This window comes from Orycteropus afer, unplaced genomic scaffold, assembly GCF_000298275.1.
Source record: "Orycteropus afer afer isolate SDZICR_OR568_19922 unplaced genomic scaffold, OryAfe1.0 scaffold00083, whole genome shotgun sequence".
In the NCBI taxonomy this organism is placed as follows: Eukaryota; Metazoa; Chordata; class Mammalia; order Tubulidentata; family Orycteropodidae; genus Orycteropus; species Orycteropus afer.
In genome coordinates, this window is record NW_006921670.1 from 4,383,147 (window position 1) to 4,400,186 (window position 17,040).

Sequence of the window (17,040 nt, forward strand, 5' to 3'; positions counted from 1 at the left end):
GTCGACGAAAGAGGGGGAGGCCTTCAACGAGATGGATTGATACAGTGGCTGCGATGATGGGCTCAAGTATAGCAGGGATTGTGGGGCTGGCGCGGGATCAGGCAGTGTTTTGTTCTGCTGTGCATGGAGTTGCTATGAGTCAGAAACGACTCGACGGCACTTAACAACAACAACATAACAACAACAACAGTGTTTTGATCCAGTGGGTTTTCCTACGGGATGAGTCACACTGGCTTCCTGTCATCAGCTGATTGGGGCTTAGGCAGAGGGGAGAGTTAGTTCCCAGTAACTTTGTTCTTCTCTGTCCCACTGCGCATGACCCCAGGCCACAGTTAATTTTCAAGTTGTTTTCTAAGACACATTAACGGTTTATCACCTTTGCCTAAGGAAACAGCAGGAAAGAATTTTTTTGTTTTTTGGGTTTTTTTCCATTCAGTTCTTAAGGAACTAAGCTTATTGTATTTACTCATCTGTTTCCTACTGGGGTCAGGGTGGGGAAATAGTTGAGAGTAATTAAGTTTACATATATATTCCCATCCTGGGTTCTATCTGTTCTAGTGATCTGTTTTAACCGGAGTAGGGAAATAGTTGTGACTTTACTTGGTTTCAGTATCACTCATACAAGGAGATCAGATGGTGCAATGGTTAAAGCATTTGGCTGCTAACTGAAAGGTCAGTGGTTTGAACCCACTAGCTGTTCTGTGAAAGATGAGGCAGTCTACTTCTGTCGAGATTATAGCCTTGGAACCCATGTGGGGCACGGGTTCTACTCTGTCCTGTAGGGTTGTCCACTATGAGTTGGAATCAACTCAGTGGCAGTGTGTTTTTGTCACTCATTACAAGAAGCTCTGGTGGTGCAGTGGTTAAGTGCTCAGCTTCTAACCAAAATGTCAGTGGTCCAAACTCACCAGCTGTTCCACTGAAGAAAGTTGTGGCAGTCTGCTTCCATAAAGACTACAGCCTTAGAAACCCTTGAGGCATTTCTCCTCTGTCCTAAGGGGTTGCCATGAGTCAGAGTCAACTCAATGGCATCCAGCAACCACCACCACTGTATCACTCACACAAACAGTTAAGCTCTCCACTACTATCCAAAAGGTTAGTGGTTCAAGACCACCAAAAGGCTATTCAGGAGGCCTGGTGATCTAAAAAGTCAGCCACTGAAAACTCGACTGAGTGCCGTGTACTCCGACACACATAAGGTCACCATGAGTCCAAGTCAAGTCCATAGCAATTGGTTTGGGCTTTGTAGGGGGGTGGGTCACGCACACATCTCACCAAGGTCCTCTTGTTTTATCCCACCTGATAGATGGTTTCATGAAGGCCTCTCACGACACCAAGCAGAGAACTTACTCATGGGTAAGGAGATCGGTTTCTTCATCATCCGTGCCAGCCAGAGCTCCCCTGGAGACTTCTCCATCTCCGTCAGGTACTGGCCATTCCTGACCCCAGGCTGACCCCATCAGCCCATAACTGCACCGACAACTGAAGCCATGAGGTGACTACCAGAATATGACCAAATGACCAGAAATATGGGAGGCCAAGGGGACCAGGATCTTATCAACTGTGATGCATGTCCTTCCCATGACACTTGTATATGACCCTGTAGTACACTGGTTTGTGTTCAAAATTATTTGGACACTCATCCCCTCCCGCTCAAGCTCTGGTGCTTCTAGAAGGACAAGATTTTTTCAAGTTCATTGGTGTGCCTTTGATAGTGCCTTGCGCATAGTAGACACTCAATGACTATTTGTGGATGGAAGGAATCCCGATTGTACCAACCCCTCTTGGGTTTAACTCTTCAGGTTTTCTCTTACTACTGACATATGTCTGAAGAAAGAGTCCTAGAAAAATGGAAATAGTCTTTTTGTGGTTGTAAGTGGCTGAACAAAAACCAAGGCTAAAGAGCTATTTCAGCAAGGTTCAATGCAGGAAAACTGAGACCACCAGAGCAGAGCTGGGGAGGGCGAGGGGTAGAGGGCCTGTAACAGTAGAATCCTGGGAGCGTGCAGCAGCCAGGAAGGTGTGACCTGGGTCACGCATCTGCATTACGCAGCCCCACGCGCAGAAGCCCCAACTCTGAATCACCTGTGCACGTGGTCAGCATGCCGGAGATTCCAAGTCACCTCTCAGGCTTGGAGACCACATTTGAGAGTGCAGGAACGAATGCTGACAGCAGAACACATGACAACCTGTACAGTAAAACCTGACTGTCAAGCTAACTCACAGGAATTGCTGGTCTGGATTCTTCTGTATTTTGAAAGGCATGCAATGTAGTTTTATTGCTTTAAGTACATTCATCTGGGGAGCTAGGTGAACTGTGGCAACTTTACTGTTTAGAAAGAGTGGTATTTTAGAGAAGAGACAGGAATGACTTACCAATAATAACTTACAAAGGTAACCATTTGTACATACCTGTGAGTCCTTGGGTGGCACAAAGGGTTAAGCACTCAACTACCAAAACATTGAAAGTTTGAATACACCCAGATGTGCCTCTGAAGAAAAACCTGGAGATGTGCTTCCAAAAGGTGACAGCCTTGACTACTCGATGGAGCACAGTTCCACTCTGCACACACAGGGTCACCACGAGTTGGGACTGACTCAACGGCAACTGGCTTGGCTTTCTTGTTTTGTTTTGGTTTGGTTTGGGTGCCTTTAAGCTGCTTGAAAAGAGTTTGGTCTTTTTAGCATTGTCCTTGCAACCTTGCTGAAACTCTTAACTATCCTTCACTAAAGCCTTCATTTTCACCCTCGTGTAGTGATAAACATTAGCCCAGGCCAACACTGATGGGTCATAAATTCTAAACTTATCAGAAATGAAATCTTTCTCTTTTAAGAAATCTTACAAATCGAACCTACTTTTTAAGAGCTCGGACTGCCCCATAAGGCTTCCAAGGCTGTAAACGTTTCTGGAAGCAGTATGCCTCATCTTTCTCCCTTGGAGTAGCCAGTGGATTCGAACCACCGACCTTTTGGTCAGCAGCTGAATGCTTTAGCTGCTATGCCACCAAAGCTCCTTTTGGTCAGAGAGCAGACCAAGTAAATCTCTAGATTAAAGGGCATCTCTTGCTGCCTTTGGTTTGCATGAATTTGACTCTGGGTTTCTCAGCCAGGAATTCTGGCTTATCCTTCCTTGGTTAAAGTGAATTGTGTGTAACGGCCAGCCTTGGTTTCTGCCAGAATCTTCCCCTGGTTTGAGGCAATGCACCTTCTTATTGTGGTGATTATTACCATAATCATCATTACACCTTCTGCAAAAATGCAGCATAATATATTCCAAAGTAAAAGCATTTTTATTTATTTATACATCTGCTTTCTGTCGTGAGCACAGATAATAAGAACTAATTGTAGTTCCAGCACTCAACATTTGTCAGGTATGTGAAACAGACTTGAGAGTCTGGAGCCTGGAGCTGTATCCTTGTCTCTGCTCCTCTCAGGAGCCGAGACGGCATCAGGCTATTCTCTCTCCATAGACCTAGGTAACCAAGTGCACCCTGACCTTCATCTTCACAGCTTAGAAAAGGGTTAACGTTTTGTACGCTCAGTTCTTTGACTAAAGGCACAGGAAGAATAATTATATCCTAAGAATATTTTCTCCTCCTCACTCAGATGTGAGGAATAATGACTATGAGCTGAACCGTGTGGTCTGAGAGTGCAAACATGAAAATCCAAGGAGAAGAGTGTGTAGTAATGGTAACATGTGGATCACTGCCTCAAGGCAGTGAAGCAAGAGGTTACCTAGCTATGAGCAGAGCCCAGCCCACCAGTGTGAGAGAGAAGCTGGGAATTTCTATCCCCTTCTGAACACAGCCCACTAAATCCATTTCTAAGAAACCAACATTAATTTTCCAAGGTATCTTTATGCTCCACGACCCCTTAAATTCTTAGCCTTTCTAGTGGACCAGGCAATTTGTATCATTAGTGCTGGTTCATCTTAAGATATGAACGTATATTCCATATGCAATTGAAACATAACAGGAGGCAAAGTCAGGATAACTTCTTAGCCACAAATAAGCACCTTGAGGGACATAGAGAAATAGTAATAATAAAAGATGTGAATGTATGTCTGTAGGAAACATAAACATTACATCCAAAAGAGAAGGACATGGTGGTGATGGAGTAACACTGAAGCTAAAAATAATGGACCAATAAAATAAAATAAAGGACCAGTCCCCCTCTCCCGATGGATACAGTCCAGCTTCTCCAACCTTGGCCTAATGTGCCCACCACTTATGTGTCCAGACTAAGAGCAAAAGGGCTGATCTAAAAGAAATTAAGAAATAAAAAACAAAACCAGTAGTTGTCGAGTTAATTCTGACTCGTGACGACCCCATATGTGTCAGAATCCCTGCTCCACAGGGATTCCAGCGGCTGATTTATCAGCAGTAGGTCTCCAGGCATCTGGGTGGACTAGAACCTCTAACCTTTGTCAGAGCATGTTCACTGTCTGCAGCACCCGGGACTCCAAGAGAAGTCGGCATGTTTGAATGGTGAGCAGGCCAAGCTCACTAGACTGGGCTCAGAGACCTGGGGTTCCTGTCTCAGTTTTGCCACTCATTCACAGTGACCTTGACCAGGCCTCTTCACTCCTCTGAGCCTGTGTCCTCAGCTGTAAAATGGATATGTGAGGCGAAACAATCTCTGACATCCTTTCCAATCATAAAACTCGATATAATGTGTTTTTCTAGACATTTCTATGTAACAGGTTTTTTTTTTAAAAAAAAGTTTGAAATACTTTGTAACTTTATTTATGCAAAACTTAAACCAAAAGCAAGAAATCCCCATGACACAGAGAACAACGTGTGACACGTTTCTCACGGAGGGAGGAAGGTACTTTCATCAGCTGACCAAACCAAACCAAACCAAACCAAACCCACTGCCGTCAGGTTGATTCCAGCTCATAGCAAACCCTGTAGCACAGAGAGCTGCCCCACAAGGTTTCCAAGGCTGTAATCTTTATGGAAACAGACTGATGTTCTTTCTCCCAAGGAGCCACTAGGTGGGTTTAAACTGCCGACCTTCTGGCTAGCAGGTGAGCACTTAACCACTGCACCACCAGATCTCCTTCCTACCAGCTTGTGCTAGTTTAGAGAGTTAAAGGAGATGGGTCCAACGATTTCTGAAACCCCTCCCGTCTGAGTCGTTAGCATAGGACAAGACTCACCGGTATAGGCATTGCCATGTTTCAGATCACCTTTGTGAAAAAGGTCCTTGACCTCTAAGTCCTTAAAACTAAAAAATAAAACTCTTTGTTTTCAAGTTGACTGACTCATGGCAACCCGTTCTTACCGAGTAGAACTGCTCCATGGGGTTTTCTCGGCTGTAGTCTTTGCAGAAGGTGAACACCAGGCCTGTCTTCCGCAGCACTTCAGTCAAGCCAAAACCATTTGCATCACCCAGGGACCTCTCTGGGAGCTCTGATGGTGCAGTGCCTAAGGCACTTGACTGCTAGCCAGAAGGCTGGCGGTTCAAACCCACCAGCCACTCTGTGGAAAAAAAGACTAGGCAATCTACTTCCATAAAGATTTAGCACCTTGGAAACCCAAAGGGAGTTGCTATGGGTTGGAATCGACTTGATGGCATTGAGTTTGGTTTAGGTCTGGAGAATAACTGAAAAGGGCCCTGGTGGTGCAGGGTTCAGTGTTGCTACCCAACATGTCAGCTGTTCGAACCTACCAGTCTCTCGGCGGAAGAAAGAGGTAGCAATGTGCTTCCATAAAGATTACAGTCTTGGAAACCCTTTGGGCAGTTCTGCTCTGTTCTACTCTGTCCCATAGGGCAGCTATGAGATGACAGCAGCAGGTTTAGAGTAATTTGTGTCCTGAGCTGTCCCTCCCACAAACCTCCTGCTAAAGCTGGACAGGGCAGCCCACCGGCCCAATGACAGGTAACCCCTTGACGCCTCCATTCCCTGCCCACACAGAACTCCGGCATCCCCAGACACACACAGCCCTGGGGCCGGGGCCTTCTCACTGCGTGCAATCCAACTGTGTTTGCTTGCTCTCCAGGCACGAGGATGACGTGCAACACTTCAAGGTCATGCGAGACAACAAGGGAAATTACTTCCTGTGGACAGAGAAGTTTCCATCCCTAAATAAGCTGGTGGACTTCTACAGGACAACGTCCGTCTCCAAGCAGAAGCAGATCTTCCTGAGGGACAGAAGCCGAGAGGATCAGGTACACGGGTGGGAGCTGCCCCGTTGACCCCCGTCAGAGAGGCCTCCGTGAGACACCTGCATTTGAGGCAGGTCCTCGGGGTCCTCCGAAAGGCAGAATCACTCAAATCAGACAGATCTCAGTTTAAACACTAGCTTCACACTTCCAAGATAGGGGACTCCAGAAAGTTCTCTGGTCCCCAGTTTCTTCACCCATAATAATGACATTATAATGATATCCACCTCACACGGTGGGTGTGAAGATTAGAGAAGACACTGGCTCTCCATCCCTGGCATTCTTCCTAATCATGCAGTAAGCATTCAGCAAACATTAACTTTCATTGCGGATGCTGTTTCATTAAGGAGCCCTGGTGGTGCAACGGTTAAGCTCTCAGCTGCTAACTGAGAAGCTGCCGTTTTGAACTCATCAGCCACTCTGCAGGGGAAATAAAAGACCTGAAGATCTGCCCCCGTAAAGATTAAACTAAACCTATTACCGTTGAGTTGATTCCGTCGCACAGCAACTCCGTAAGAGGGAGCAGAACGGCCCCATAGGGTTTCCAAGGCTGTAATTTTTATGGAAGCCAAACGCTTAACCCCTACACTACCAGAGCTCCTCCTATAAAGATTACAGCCTACGGAGTCTATGGGCCAGTTCTACTCTGTCCTGTAAAGTCACTATGAGTTGGGATCGACTTGATGGCCAAACAAGGCTGTTTGGTCATATATGGTTTTCAGCCTGGACTCAGGAGCTGTCCGTGGATGCAGAGGATCAGAGTGGGGACATTACAGACAGAGACAGCAGAGAAAAGCGTAGACTCCAAAACCAAAGCAGCAGCTAGAGGTCTGTGGCAGGAGTGAGGCTGGGGGAGGAGCCCTGCGGGAGAGGATTAGACCTGGACTTCTGGCTCTTGAAACAGTATTGTTTTCACAGACAGCGTCCAGTTACTGCATCACACAGACCTGGCTTTCAACCCTCATTTCCTAACTACCCACACCACTTAGCCAAGTTACAACCTCCTTCTGAGTATCCGTTTTCTCATGTGTGGAACAGGGATTAAAATAACGGCTCCTTCACTGGGCTGGTGTGAGGATTCAGTGAGACAATCGAGTTGCCGCACTTGACACAGTGTCTGGTTCACAATCTGTTGTTAGCTTCTGTTGAGTTGGCCTTCGACTCATGGTGACGCCACGCACGATGGTACAAAATGCATCCCCGTGACTGACTGCAGATCGGGTAGTTCGATCCCGAGGGTTTTCACTGGCTGGTCTTTGGAAGCAAATCACCAGGCCTTTCCTCCTGGTCCATCTTTGTCTGGAAGCTTCACTGAGGCCCATTGAGCGTCACAGCAGAACACAAGCGTCCACTGACAGGCGGTGGGTGGTGGTGGCTGCACAAGGCATGCATTGGCAGGGACTGGGACCCAGGTCCCCAAATGGGAGAATTCTACCAGTAAGCACCAGTGTCCTCCCTGGTTCACAGCAGGCACTGAGGAAACGTTACCTTGCCTTCCATAAACTCACACACACACACACACACACATTTTGCAGAATATTTTCAAAGGACCAGAGACAGGTTATTTGAAAAGACATTGAGGTTTTTGAAGCAACATGTGCTTCTGGGAACTAAAGGACCCCTACTCCTTCAGGTAATGTCTTGATTTGAAACCTGAGAAGTTTGAACCAAAGGAGAAAAGGGTGTTCCCACCAAGTGCATACAAAAGTTCAGGAAGGAAAACAAAGATGGCCCAAGGTGTCATGAATTCTTTTAACCAGGAAACGGATGGCAGGATTAATTTACCAGGATGTACCTTCAGAGATGAGAAAGGCAACATGAAACCGGATTAAATGATTTAATATTGCAAAGCGCTTAGTATAGTGCCTGGCACATACCAGGCCCAGGGCCCTGTGTAAGTGTTTGCTAAATAAAAAATACCAACAAAGCATTTCTGAGGCACGAGGTTGTTAGAACGTTAAGTAGAAAAGGTCTTGTTCTTTCCCACCATGACCAACGGCAGGCCTGGTTTCCATGGTGCTATGAGAACGCTGCTGTGTGGGTCTCTATCACCAGGCTATAAATGACAGTTCAAATCACGCAAAGTCAACAGCAGAGCTCATCCGGAAGGTAGGATGTCCAGCAGCGTGGCAACATGCGATAAGAAGGAATGGCATTTTACCAGTGAAGTAAAATATTTCAGCCTGGTTACACAGAGAACAAGCCTCCCAGGAAAGAACTCAGTGGGCAGAAGGGGAACTAGAGTCTCCACCTCCAAAAACTGGTAGAAGCTGAGAAAGCAGAGGCCACTGTGGGAAATGTGAGGGGCTGACCCATCGACTCTCTTTCGCTGTCCCCCGCCCCATCAGCTGCTTGGTGGAGCTATACTGAGCCAAGCCAGGCAGCGGCTGCCAGAAAATGGAGCAGGACCAGGAGATGCAGGGAGGATGGGTTTGCATCATCTTTGTTCTTTTCTCCCAGGGTCGCCGGGGCAATAGCCTGGACCAGAGGCCCCAAGGAGGGCCACACCTCAGTGGAGCCGTGGGAGAAGAAATGCGGCCCTCGATGAACCGCAAGCTGTCTGACCACCCGCCTCCGGGCCCCTCCCAGTACCACCTGCATCAGCAGCCCCCTCCGCAGTATCCCGCGGCAACGCAGCCACCGCAGCAGCGGTACCTCCAGCAGCAGCATCTCCATCAGGTATCTAGAGAAGGAGGAAGCGGAACACAATGAAGTGGGGAGGACAGTCTGCCCTCCTCCCTGGCTCAGGCCATCTGGTCCCCACTACCACTCAGTGCTTGCAAACAGCAGCTCCCAGTGCTGGAAAACGGGCACAGCACAGAAACCTTGGGGTCTGTCGTGGTCCAGGGGCTGCTGCCAGGGCAGGAGCCGCCATGTCCTATCTGGACTCACCAGCTCAGGTCACTTACAGGGTTCACAAAGAATGAACCCCCCAGAATGGGGGAAACATGACAACTGCTCTTGGTGAAGAAATCTCCGTGAATTCAGTGGCTGCCTGCCCGAGGATACACCCATAAACACAGACACACTTCCTCGGAGGATTCAGTGAACAACTTAATGTCCTATCAGCACAATTCCAAATCTATTCATGTACCGCCCCCCAACTCATCAGGCTGCAGGAGCCACAAGAAAGAAGGATTAACACCTGCCATGAAGCCTTGCTTATTTCTTTATTTATTCCCCTCGGCCTTGCTCCAGAAGGGATTTTAAATGGCTTACAGAGTTGGACAATGCAGCCAGATAACATCATTCCTAAGTTCCTTCCAGGCCATACAAATTCCTTTGTGTGCTGTTTCCCCAGCCCTCCCTGCTGCTACTCGCTACTTCCCCACACAAATACATCTTCCACGCACCTGCATGGCCCATTGCGTGTTCTCCCATGCCTTTGTGGCTTCGTAATATGCCCCTTCCTTCTACCTGAAAGGCCCTCCCCTGGCTGGTCCTATTCCTCCTTGAAGCTAGAGTTCAAATACCACTTCCTCCTTGAAGCTTTCCCTGATTACCCAGCTGCCATGGGCACGCCTCTCTGCTCACTAGAGTACTTGTCGCAGACACTTGTGTGTTTCTCCCTCCTTTTCAAAGGAAATGACACAGCTCACCAGGGACAGGTTATTTGAAAAGACATTGAGGCTTTTGAAGCAACATGTGCTTTGGGGAACTAAAGGATCCTTCCTCATTTAGGTAATGCCTTGATTTGAAGCCTGAGAAGTTTGAACCAAAGGAGAAAAGGGTGTTCCCACCAAGTGCATACAAAAGTTCAGGAGGGAAAACAAAGATGGCCCAAGGTCTTGGGAATTCCAAGAGCAGTTTTCATGCTTCCCCCATTCCGGGGGCCCAGGGTCTTCTGTAAGTGACCTGAGCTGGTGAAACCAGGTAAGACATGGCGCCTCCTCCCCTGGCAGCAGCCCCTGGACCACAACAGGCCCCAAGGTTTCTTTGTTGTGCCTGTTTCCAGCATTGGGGCTGTTTTCAAGCACTAAGAGGCAGTGGGGACCAGATGACAGGAACCTCATCTTTCCAATGAGAAATTTCTGGTCTTGGTAGGTGCCCGATCAATAATTCTAATCCTGGTCATGGGAGCTCTGGTGGCGTCGTGCCTAAGACATTTGACTGCTAACCAGAAGGCTGGTGGTTCAAACCCACCAGCCACTCCTCGGAAGTAAGGTTGGGCAATAGACTTCTGTAGTGATACTGCCTCAGAAACCCAAGGAGGGGTCGCTATGAGTCAGATCCGACTCGACGGCAGTGAGTTTGGTTATGGTTTGGTGGTCACGGCAGGTCCCTGATCTGATCAATAATTCTTGGTTGAGTGGGTGAAACCTGCCATCTTCTTTGCCTACAGCATCTAAGGCTCTTGGGCCTCTCTCTCCATGGTTGCCAATTACCTTCCACTGAGTCAGTCCCGACACATAACAGCCCCATGCAGAATGGAACAAGGCGTTACTCAGGCCAGCACCATCCCCCTGATCGGTTGAGGACTGGACCATTGTGATCCATGAACTTTTTTTTTTAATAATAAGAATACAGATAACACAACTTTTGCCAATTTTTCACGTGTACAATTTAGTGAGACCGGTCCATCTACAGGGTTTTCATTGATGCTTTTGTAGAAGTGGGTTGGCAGGTCTTTCTCCCTAGTCCCTCTATAGTCCAGAAGTGCTGATGCAACCTGTTCAGCCTCACGGCAACACGCGAGCCTCCATGGTCAGACAAGTGGGGAGGTGTATCAGCCGTGAATTGAACCCATGTCTCCCACGTTGGAGTGAGGATTCTATCACGGAACCACTCATGCTCTCTCCACTGCTCTTGTTGATGCTGGGTGCTGCTCAGCTGATACCAACTACAGTGACCTCTGGTAGCGTAGTGCCTAAGGGACTTGTCTGCTAACCAGAAGGCTGGTGGTTCAAACCCACCAGCCACTTCTCGGAAGGAAGGTTGAGCAATCTACTTCCGTAGTGATACTGCCTCAGAAACCCAAGGAGGGGTCGCTATGAGTTGGGTCCGACTCGATGGTACATCACAACAACAACAACAACCGTGACCTTATGGGACAGAATAGAACTGCCCCACTGGGTTTCCTAGGCTGTAATCTTTATGGAAACAAGACTTTGTGGTCCTTTCTCCCACAAAGCCACTCGTGGATTTGAACTGCCAGCCTTTCAGTGCACTTAACCTGCCAGGGCTCCTAACTCTCTCCATGACCTGTAGTTTATTCCTATAATCCCGGCTGTGTGTGCAAGATGCTACTGACCATGTGTGATGGGTCCTCTCTCTCCTGTTTCTAGGAACGCCGTGGAGGTAGCCTGGACATAAACGACGGGCACTGTGGCCTGGGCGTGGGCAGTGACATGAATGCTGCCCTCATGCACAGGAGGCACACAGACCCGGTACAACTCCAAGTGGCAGGGGTATGTGAGCTTTCCCTCTCCGGACTCCCTGGGCAAGGACCACGGGGACAGAGCTCAAAATGAAAAGGCGAGATGGGGAATTAGAAAAATGGTTGGTCTCCCGAGAGAGACCTCAAACTGCACAGAGATCAAAGTAGAGGGGGTGGAACCAAGGGAGTGATGGCAGGAAGAGAGCCCTGGAGCCAGGCTGCCCTCACTCAGCCTGCCACCACCCGGTCTCCTCATCAGTTGCTTGCAGGGCCTGGTCCTGCTCACACATTTTTTGACTCTAATTCTGCGGTGACAGGTCTGCTGCATTTATGGTGCGGTCCATATCATACATTGATGCGGAGTGTAGTTCTCAAGGCTTCTCTTGGGGCCTTGGAGAATAACATCTCTGAGGGTACAAGTCCTGGGACTCAGGAATTCCTCTGCTGAGTTCTGGGGACTTGGTGCTCAGGGCTGAGCATCCCAGTTCTGCTTTAAGTTGGGAACTGAAGGCACATGTCGCCCTTTAGGGAGGGTTATCCTCTTCTGTGTCATGGGGCCTTCAGAGGAAACCCCGGCCAACCCATGGCTCAGAAGAACCTGTGCTTTCCCTCCCAACAGCGCGTGCGGTGGGCCCGGGCTCTGTACGACTTCGAAGCCCTCGAGGATGACGAGCTGGGCTTCTGCAGCGGAGAGGTGGTTGAAGTCCTGGATAGCTCTAACCCGTCCTGGTGGACGGGCCGTCTGCACAACAAACTGGGCCTCTTCCCTGCCAACTATGTCGCACCCATGACACGATGAGGACTCTCCGGAAGGGTCAGAGGCTTTTGATCTGAAGCTGCCGGCAAGAGCAGGGGCGAGGACAAAAGCTGGACTAGACTCGTTTGTCTGTGCATACACACAACATTTTACGATAGTAATTTATTGGCAATTTGGTTCATTAGTTAATATGGAAGGGACTCAGTGGAGAGTTATATTCACACTTATTTCCGCATCCCTCAGTGGGTTTGCAGAAGTCAGTGGGGGCACTGGGGAGTACAGGGACAGAGAAATGAAACAGAATTCTTCCTGTCCTCAACATTTCACCACTTCCTCCTTGCCTCACGGGTTTTCACTGAGAGCCCCACACCCCGGCATTGCATGCAGAACAGCAGGGTGGGGTTGGACTTGGTTGGGCACGTTTTGGCTTACCTGCAAGCCCTAGTCCCACTAAGGGTTTGCAGGCCGGCTTCCCTCCTCTTCCCGGAGGGTGGGCGCTGCTGGCTTGGGAAGGAAGGTGGAGCAGGCAATCAGGCAAGTCCGAGCTTGGAGGCGGGGAAGGGTGTGAAGGCAAGACGGGAGAAGCAGGTGTCCCAAGGCCTGTGGCGGAGGCCCTGCCTGGGCAACACTGCCTCTGGCCTCCAATTCATTGCCTGGAGGAGAGTTTCATCTTCCTCAATGGGACGTCCCTTGGGTCATCCTCATGGCTGACATGAGAGAGTTTCTCTAATACAGAGAAACAGGCCTTGTGAGGAACCAACCTCTGAGAAATCGAGGGACTTCCCACAAACCCTCCAGTGAGTTGCCTGGATGGCACCTCTGTTTCCCCAGCTCTGAGGAACGTAGCACCTGGATGGTGGAATGTGCCCAGAGAACCCTGGTGAGAAGGCTGAACGTTGAGAGACATGGTTGTATGGTCACAAGGGTGTCTCTTCTGGACTCTGTTGGTTCACCCTCTCGATGGTCTGTGTTCTGAAGAGGCCCATGGCCGAGGAAAAAGCCCACTGCACAGGAGCAGTCACTAGGGATTGAGTGATAGATGTGCAGTGACTCTGGGTGGAAGCTGGCTTCGAGACAAGCATCCTGCTTGATCTGTTGGTCCCCTACTGTCTTCCCTCCCCAAGAGAGAACCCCACTGTCACTATCTCTCCTGTCTCCCCAGACTAGAACTGTGTTGCCTAGCCTCACCCCAGGGGGGAAGCACAGACGTATGCTGGCTGGGGGGGAAGGGACACAGGAGAAGGAAGCCCAGCATTTCAATGGTATCTGCACTGAGGACATTTGGAAGGCACTCATCCTTCAGAACCCACATGCACTCTGCCTATAAAGGAGCATGTGTGCATGTGCGTCCGAGTGCACATGCGCCGAGACACAAAAGGGCTGTAGTGAGAGTGATGATGAGGGAGTGAGTGGGGGTGAGTGGGGGCCCTGTTCCTTTGTTTCTCTTCCCAGCCTTTTTTGCTCCAAGGAGGGACAGGGGGCAGCCATTGTTGCAGGTGTTCTGAGAAGAAAGAGTTTCTGACTCTGAAGTAACTGTCAGTGGACATAAGCGGTGTCCCTTCTGACTCTGACCCTCCGATTCTCTGATCCCCACACTCCCTTTTGAGAACAAGGGAAAAAGAATGGACTCTGTGGTGGGTCTTGGGCGGGAAGAGAAAATAGCCTGGAAGAGGCAGGGGGGTGGGGGGAACAGAGAGGGAGTACTGCGAGGCAAGGGAAGGAAGAGGCAGGGAAGACGTTTCAAAAGATCAAGGAGCAGCAGGACAGGCACGAGGAGAGGGAGGGAACAAGAGGTTAAGTGGGACGAGTTAGGCAGAAACTGGGTAATGAGTCAATGGGCAGACAAAAGACAGGGAGGGGGCCTGGGGGAAGGGAAAAGGAAGAATTAGAGCCAGAGGATGAACACTGGGGAAGGCAGGGGGACAAAGAAGCCACCACAAAGGGAGAAAAGAACTGAGAGCGAGAACAGCAAGGCAAGGAAGACCTAAGAAGCTGTTGTGGTGGCAGGTAATGTGAAAACGGTACAGTAAATACAAGCCAGACGTAACCTGGGACTCGACAGTATTTACACACCCTGTGCTTGGAACAGCCCACTGGCTTCATCCACTTGTCTGATTAGGTGGGAGGACCAGCCCCAGAGAAGTCAGAGGGAAATGATTTTGGTCCTTGTGTCGATTCCGTGCCTCGAAACGCTTCTCAAGACAGCAGTAATAAAACAAGTGCCCGTATTGTGCCACGCTGTGTCTGCCGTTTGTGTCACACCCATGCAAGTGGGGGTTAGGGGTGCCACCAGGGGTCGCAGGGTTCATTGCTGGGAAGAGGCGGGCCACTTGGAGTGTGAGCAGAGCTCTCAGAAGCCCTGAAACTGGGTGCTCTGTCCCCCCAAGGCCATCAAGCAGGGGGTATTTTTATTGAGTGCTAAAAGCACCTTGTTTCTGCTGATCAGTGTGTCTGCGACTCCGAAGGCAAGAGAGTCACCCAAGCCACCCACAGAGGACAGGGCTCTTAGGGCTCAAGCTAAGAAGATGAGGACCAAATTGTCCACACTGGGAGAAGGGGAACCCCAAATCTACTGGGCCTCTGGTGCTGCCTAAGGAGCACCCAGAGAGTTGCCCCCATACCACCCCCAGGTTTCCGCCTGACAGCACCTTGGCATCTCTCTCCAGCCACACAACCAACAGCGTGCTGTCTTTGAGTTCTGCTGAAATTCTCTGCGTGACTTGGGAGCAGGGAACTTCCAGAGAAAAGCCAGTTCCTGTTGGACCAGCTGGGTTTTCCTAACCACTTGCCGAGGCTCGCTGCTTGTCAAACATCTGGCGCCTGCCGCTACCCACCTACTTTGACGTCACCTTGGGGAGGTGTTCTCACACTCTAATGTGCCTGCGAACTACCTGGGATCGTGGTAAAATATGGTTCTGATTCAGTCCTGCATTTCTAACTACCTCCCAGGTGAAGGTCCGGTCCATGAACCATACTTTTGAGTGACTAAGACAAGGAACTTGGCTGTGAGCTAAACATCTCCCACAAAAACGGAATTGGATTCCCTTTCTGGGGATATTCAGGCATTTTTTGTTGTTAATGAAGAAGTTACTTTGGCTGTATGACATCATTTGCTGGCCTCACATGACTTATTATCTTAGCATATTCATCTCCACAAGGAATCAAATAACCTTGAGTGAGAGGCATTCAGATGTAATACACATGGGGATTTCCTAAAAGTCGTGAGCAAAGGTTAACAGAAGTTGGGAAAGCTTTCTCAGGAAATCTTTAAAACAGAACACTGACACCCTCACGTGTGGCCCTCGTTGGGGGCAGGGGAATGGCCCACTTTTAGATCTCAGCTAAAAGAACTCATAAAGCCCTAACTAAGCAAAATGGCCCACACTGGGGACAGATGAACGTGGCTGAAATACTCTCCGTTTGCTCTAAATTTAACACTCCAGCCTGTTGGCACCATCGGGCATGAGAACAGCATACATTGTCTCAATTCTTCTTTTAGAACACTTCTCCAGTTCCTTGACTTCTCTCCATCACTATGGCCGTGTCACCACCACCTCTCATTTGGGCAACACCCTTCTTCCTACACAATCCCTTTTTTAAATTAATCGATTTACTTATTTTTTAAATCTTTATAGTGGTGCAGTATTTATAACAAAAACATTTCAACCTCCTTTTCAGAGAACATTTCAGTGACATTTAGTATATTCACCACATTGTCTAATCATCATTACCTATTTCCAAAAGTTTCTCATTACCCCAAACAGAAAGTCAGTACCCCTTAAGCAGTAACTCTACATCTCCCCCTGGGGAAACACCTCCAGGCACCTGGAAACCACTAATAAATTTGAGTTTCTATGCACCTGCCAATTCCAGGTATTTCACGTAAGTGGGATTCTACGGCAGTTGTACTGTGTGTCTGACTTACTTGACTCAGCATGTTATCAATGTTCATCCATGTCACAGCATGTCTGAGAACTTCATTTCTCTTTATGGCTGAGCAATATTCCATTGTATGGACAGATCACATTTTGTTTATTCATTCATCCGTTGATGGGACACTTGGGTCATTTCTCCCTTTCGACGACTGTGAATAAGGCTGTAATGAACTTTGGTGTGTATAAGTTATCAGTTTGATCCCTGCTTTCAAGTCTATTGGGTTTATACCTAGGAGTAGAATTGCTGGGTCATCCCTGAATTCCTTCTTGTCTCCTTCCAAACCACTCTCCACACAGAAGCCAGAGTGACTGCTGTAAAAAAATAAATCTGATCCCATCACTCCCCTTCCAATTACATTCTGTTTCAAATCCAAAGTCTTTGCGTGGCCCAGTGAGATCTGACTCCCTCACCCTCCAGCCTTGCCTCCTGTCTCTCCCCCTTACTCTCATGTCCCTGCCCCACCGGCCGCCTTCCAATGTCCAGAAGGCCAAGGATTTCTCCCCACACCCTTCGCCCTGCTGTTCCCTTTCGTGGAATGCACATCTCTGACTTGTCATCCGCTAACTCCTGTTCATCTCCAGGTCTCTGTTTAGATGGCACTTTCTCAAAGACACCTTCCCTGTCTCCTAATCTAAAATAACCCTCCCCATTAGTCTACCTCATGGCTCCCTTTACTTTTCCTGATAGCACGTTACACAGATGACGACACTCGACTGACTGACAGGCTATTACACTGTAAACCCCATGGGGGCAGGGATGCCATCAGTTTTGTAAGCCACTGTATGCCCAGCATCTGGTACTG

The 17,040-nt window shown here is 48.9% G+C and overlaps 1 protein-coding gene across 1 annotated transcript in view; it reads left to right on the forward strand.

Moving 5' to 3' along the window:
• Window positions 1–12,344, forward strand: part of GRAP2 (GRB2 related adaptor protein 2) — a 28,627-nt gene extending 16,283 nt beyond the window's left edge. The window contains exons 3-7 of the mRNA XM_007941690.1: window positions 1,307–1,426; window positions 6,006–6,174; window positions 8,629–8,847; window positions 11,454–11,576; window positions 12,165–12,344. Of these exons, the coding sequence (XP_007939881.1) occupies window positions 1,307–1,426; window positions 6,006–6,174; window positions 8,629–8,847; window positions 11,454–11,576; window positions 12,165–12,344 (811 nt within the window). The remainder of the gene's footprint in view (window positions 1–1,306; window positions 1,427–6,005; window positions 6,175–8,628; window positions 8,848–11,453; window positions 11,577–12,164) is intronic.
• The last annotated feature ends 4,696 nt before the right edge of the window (window positions 12,345–17,040 follow it).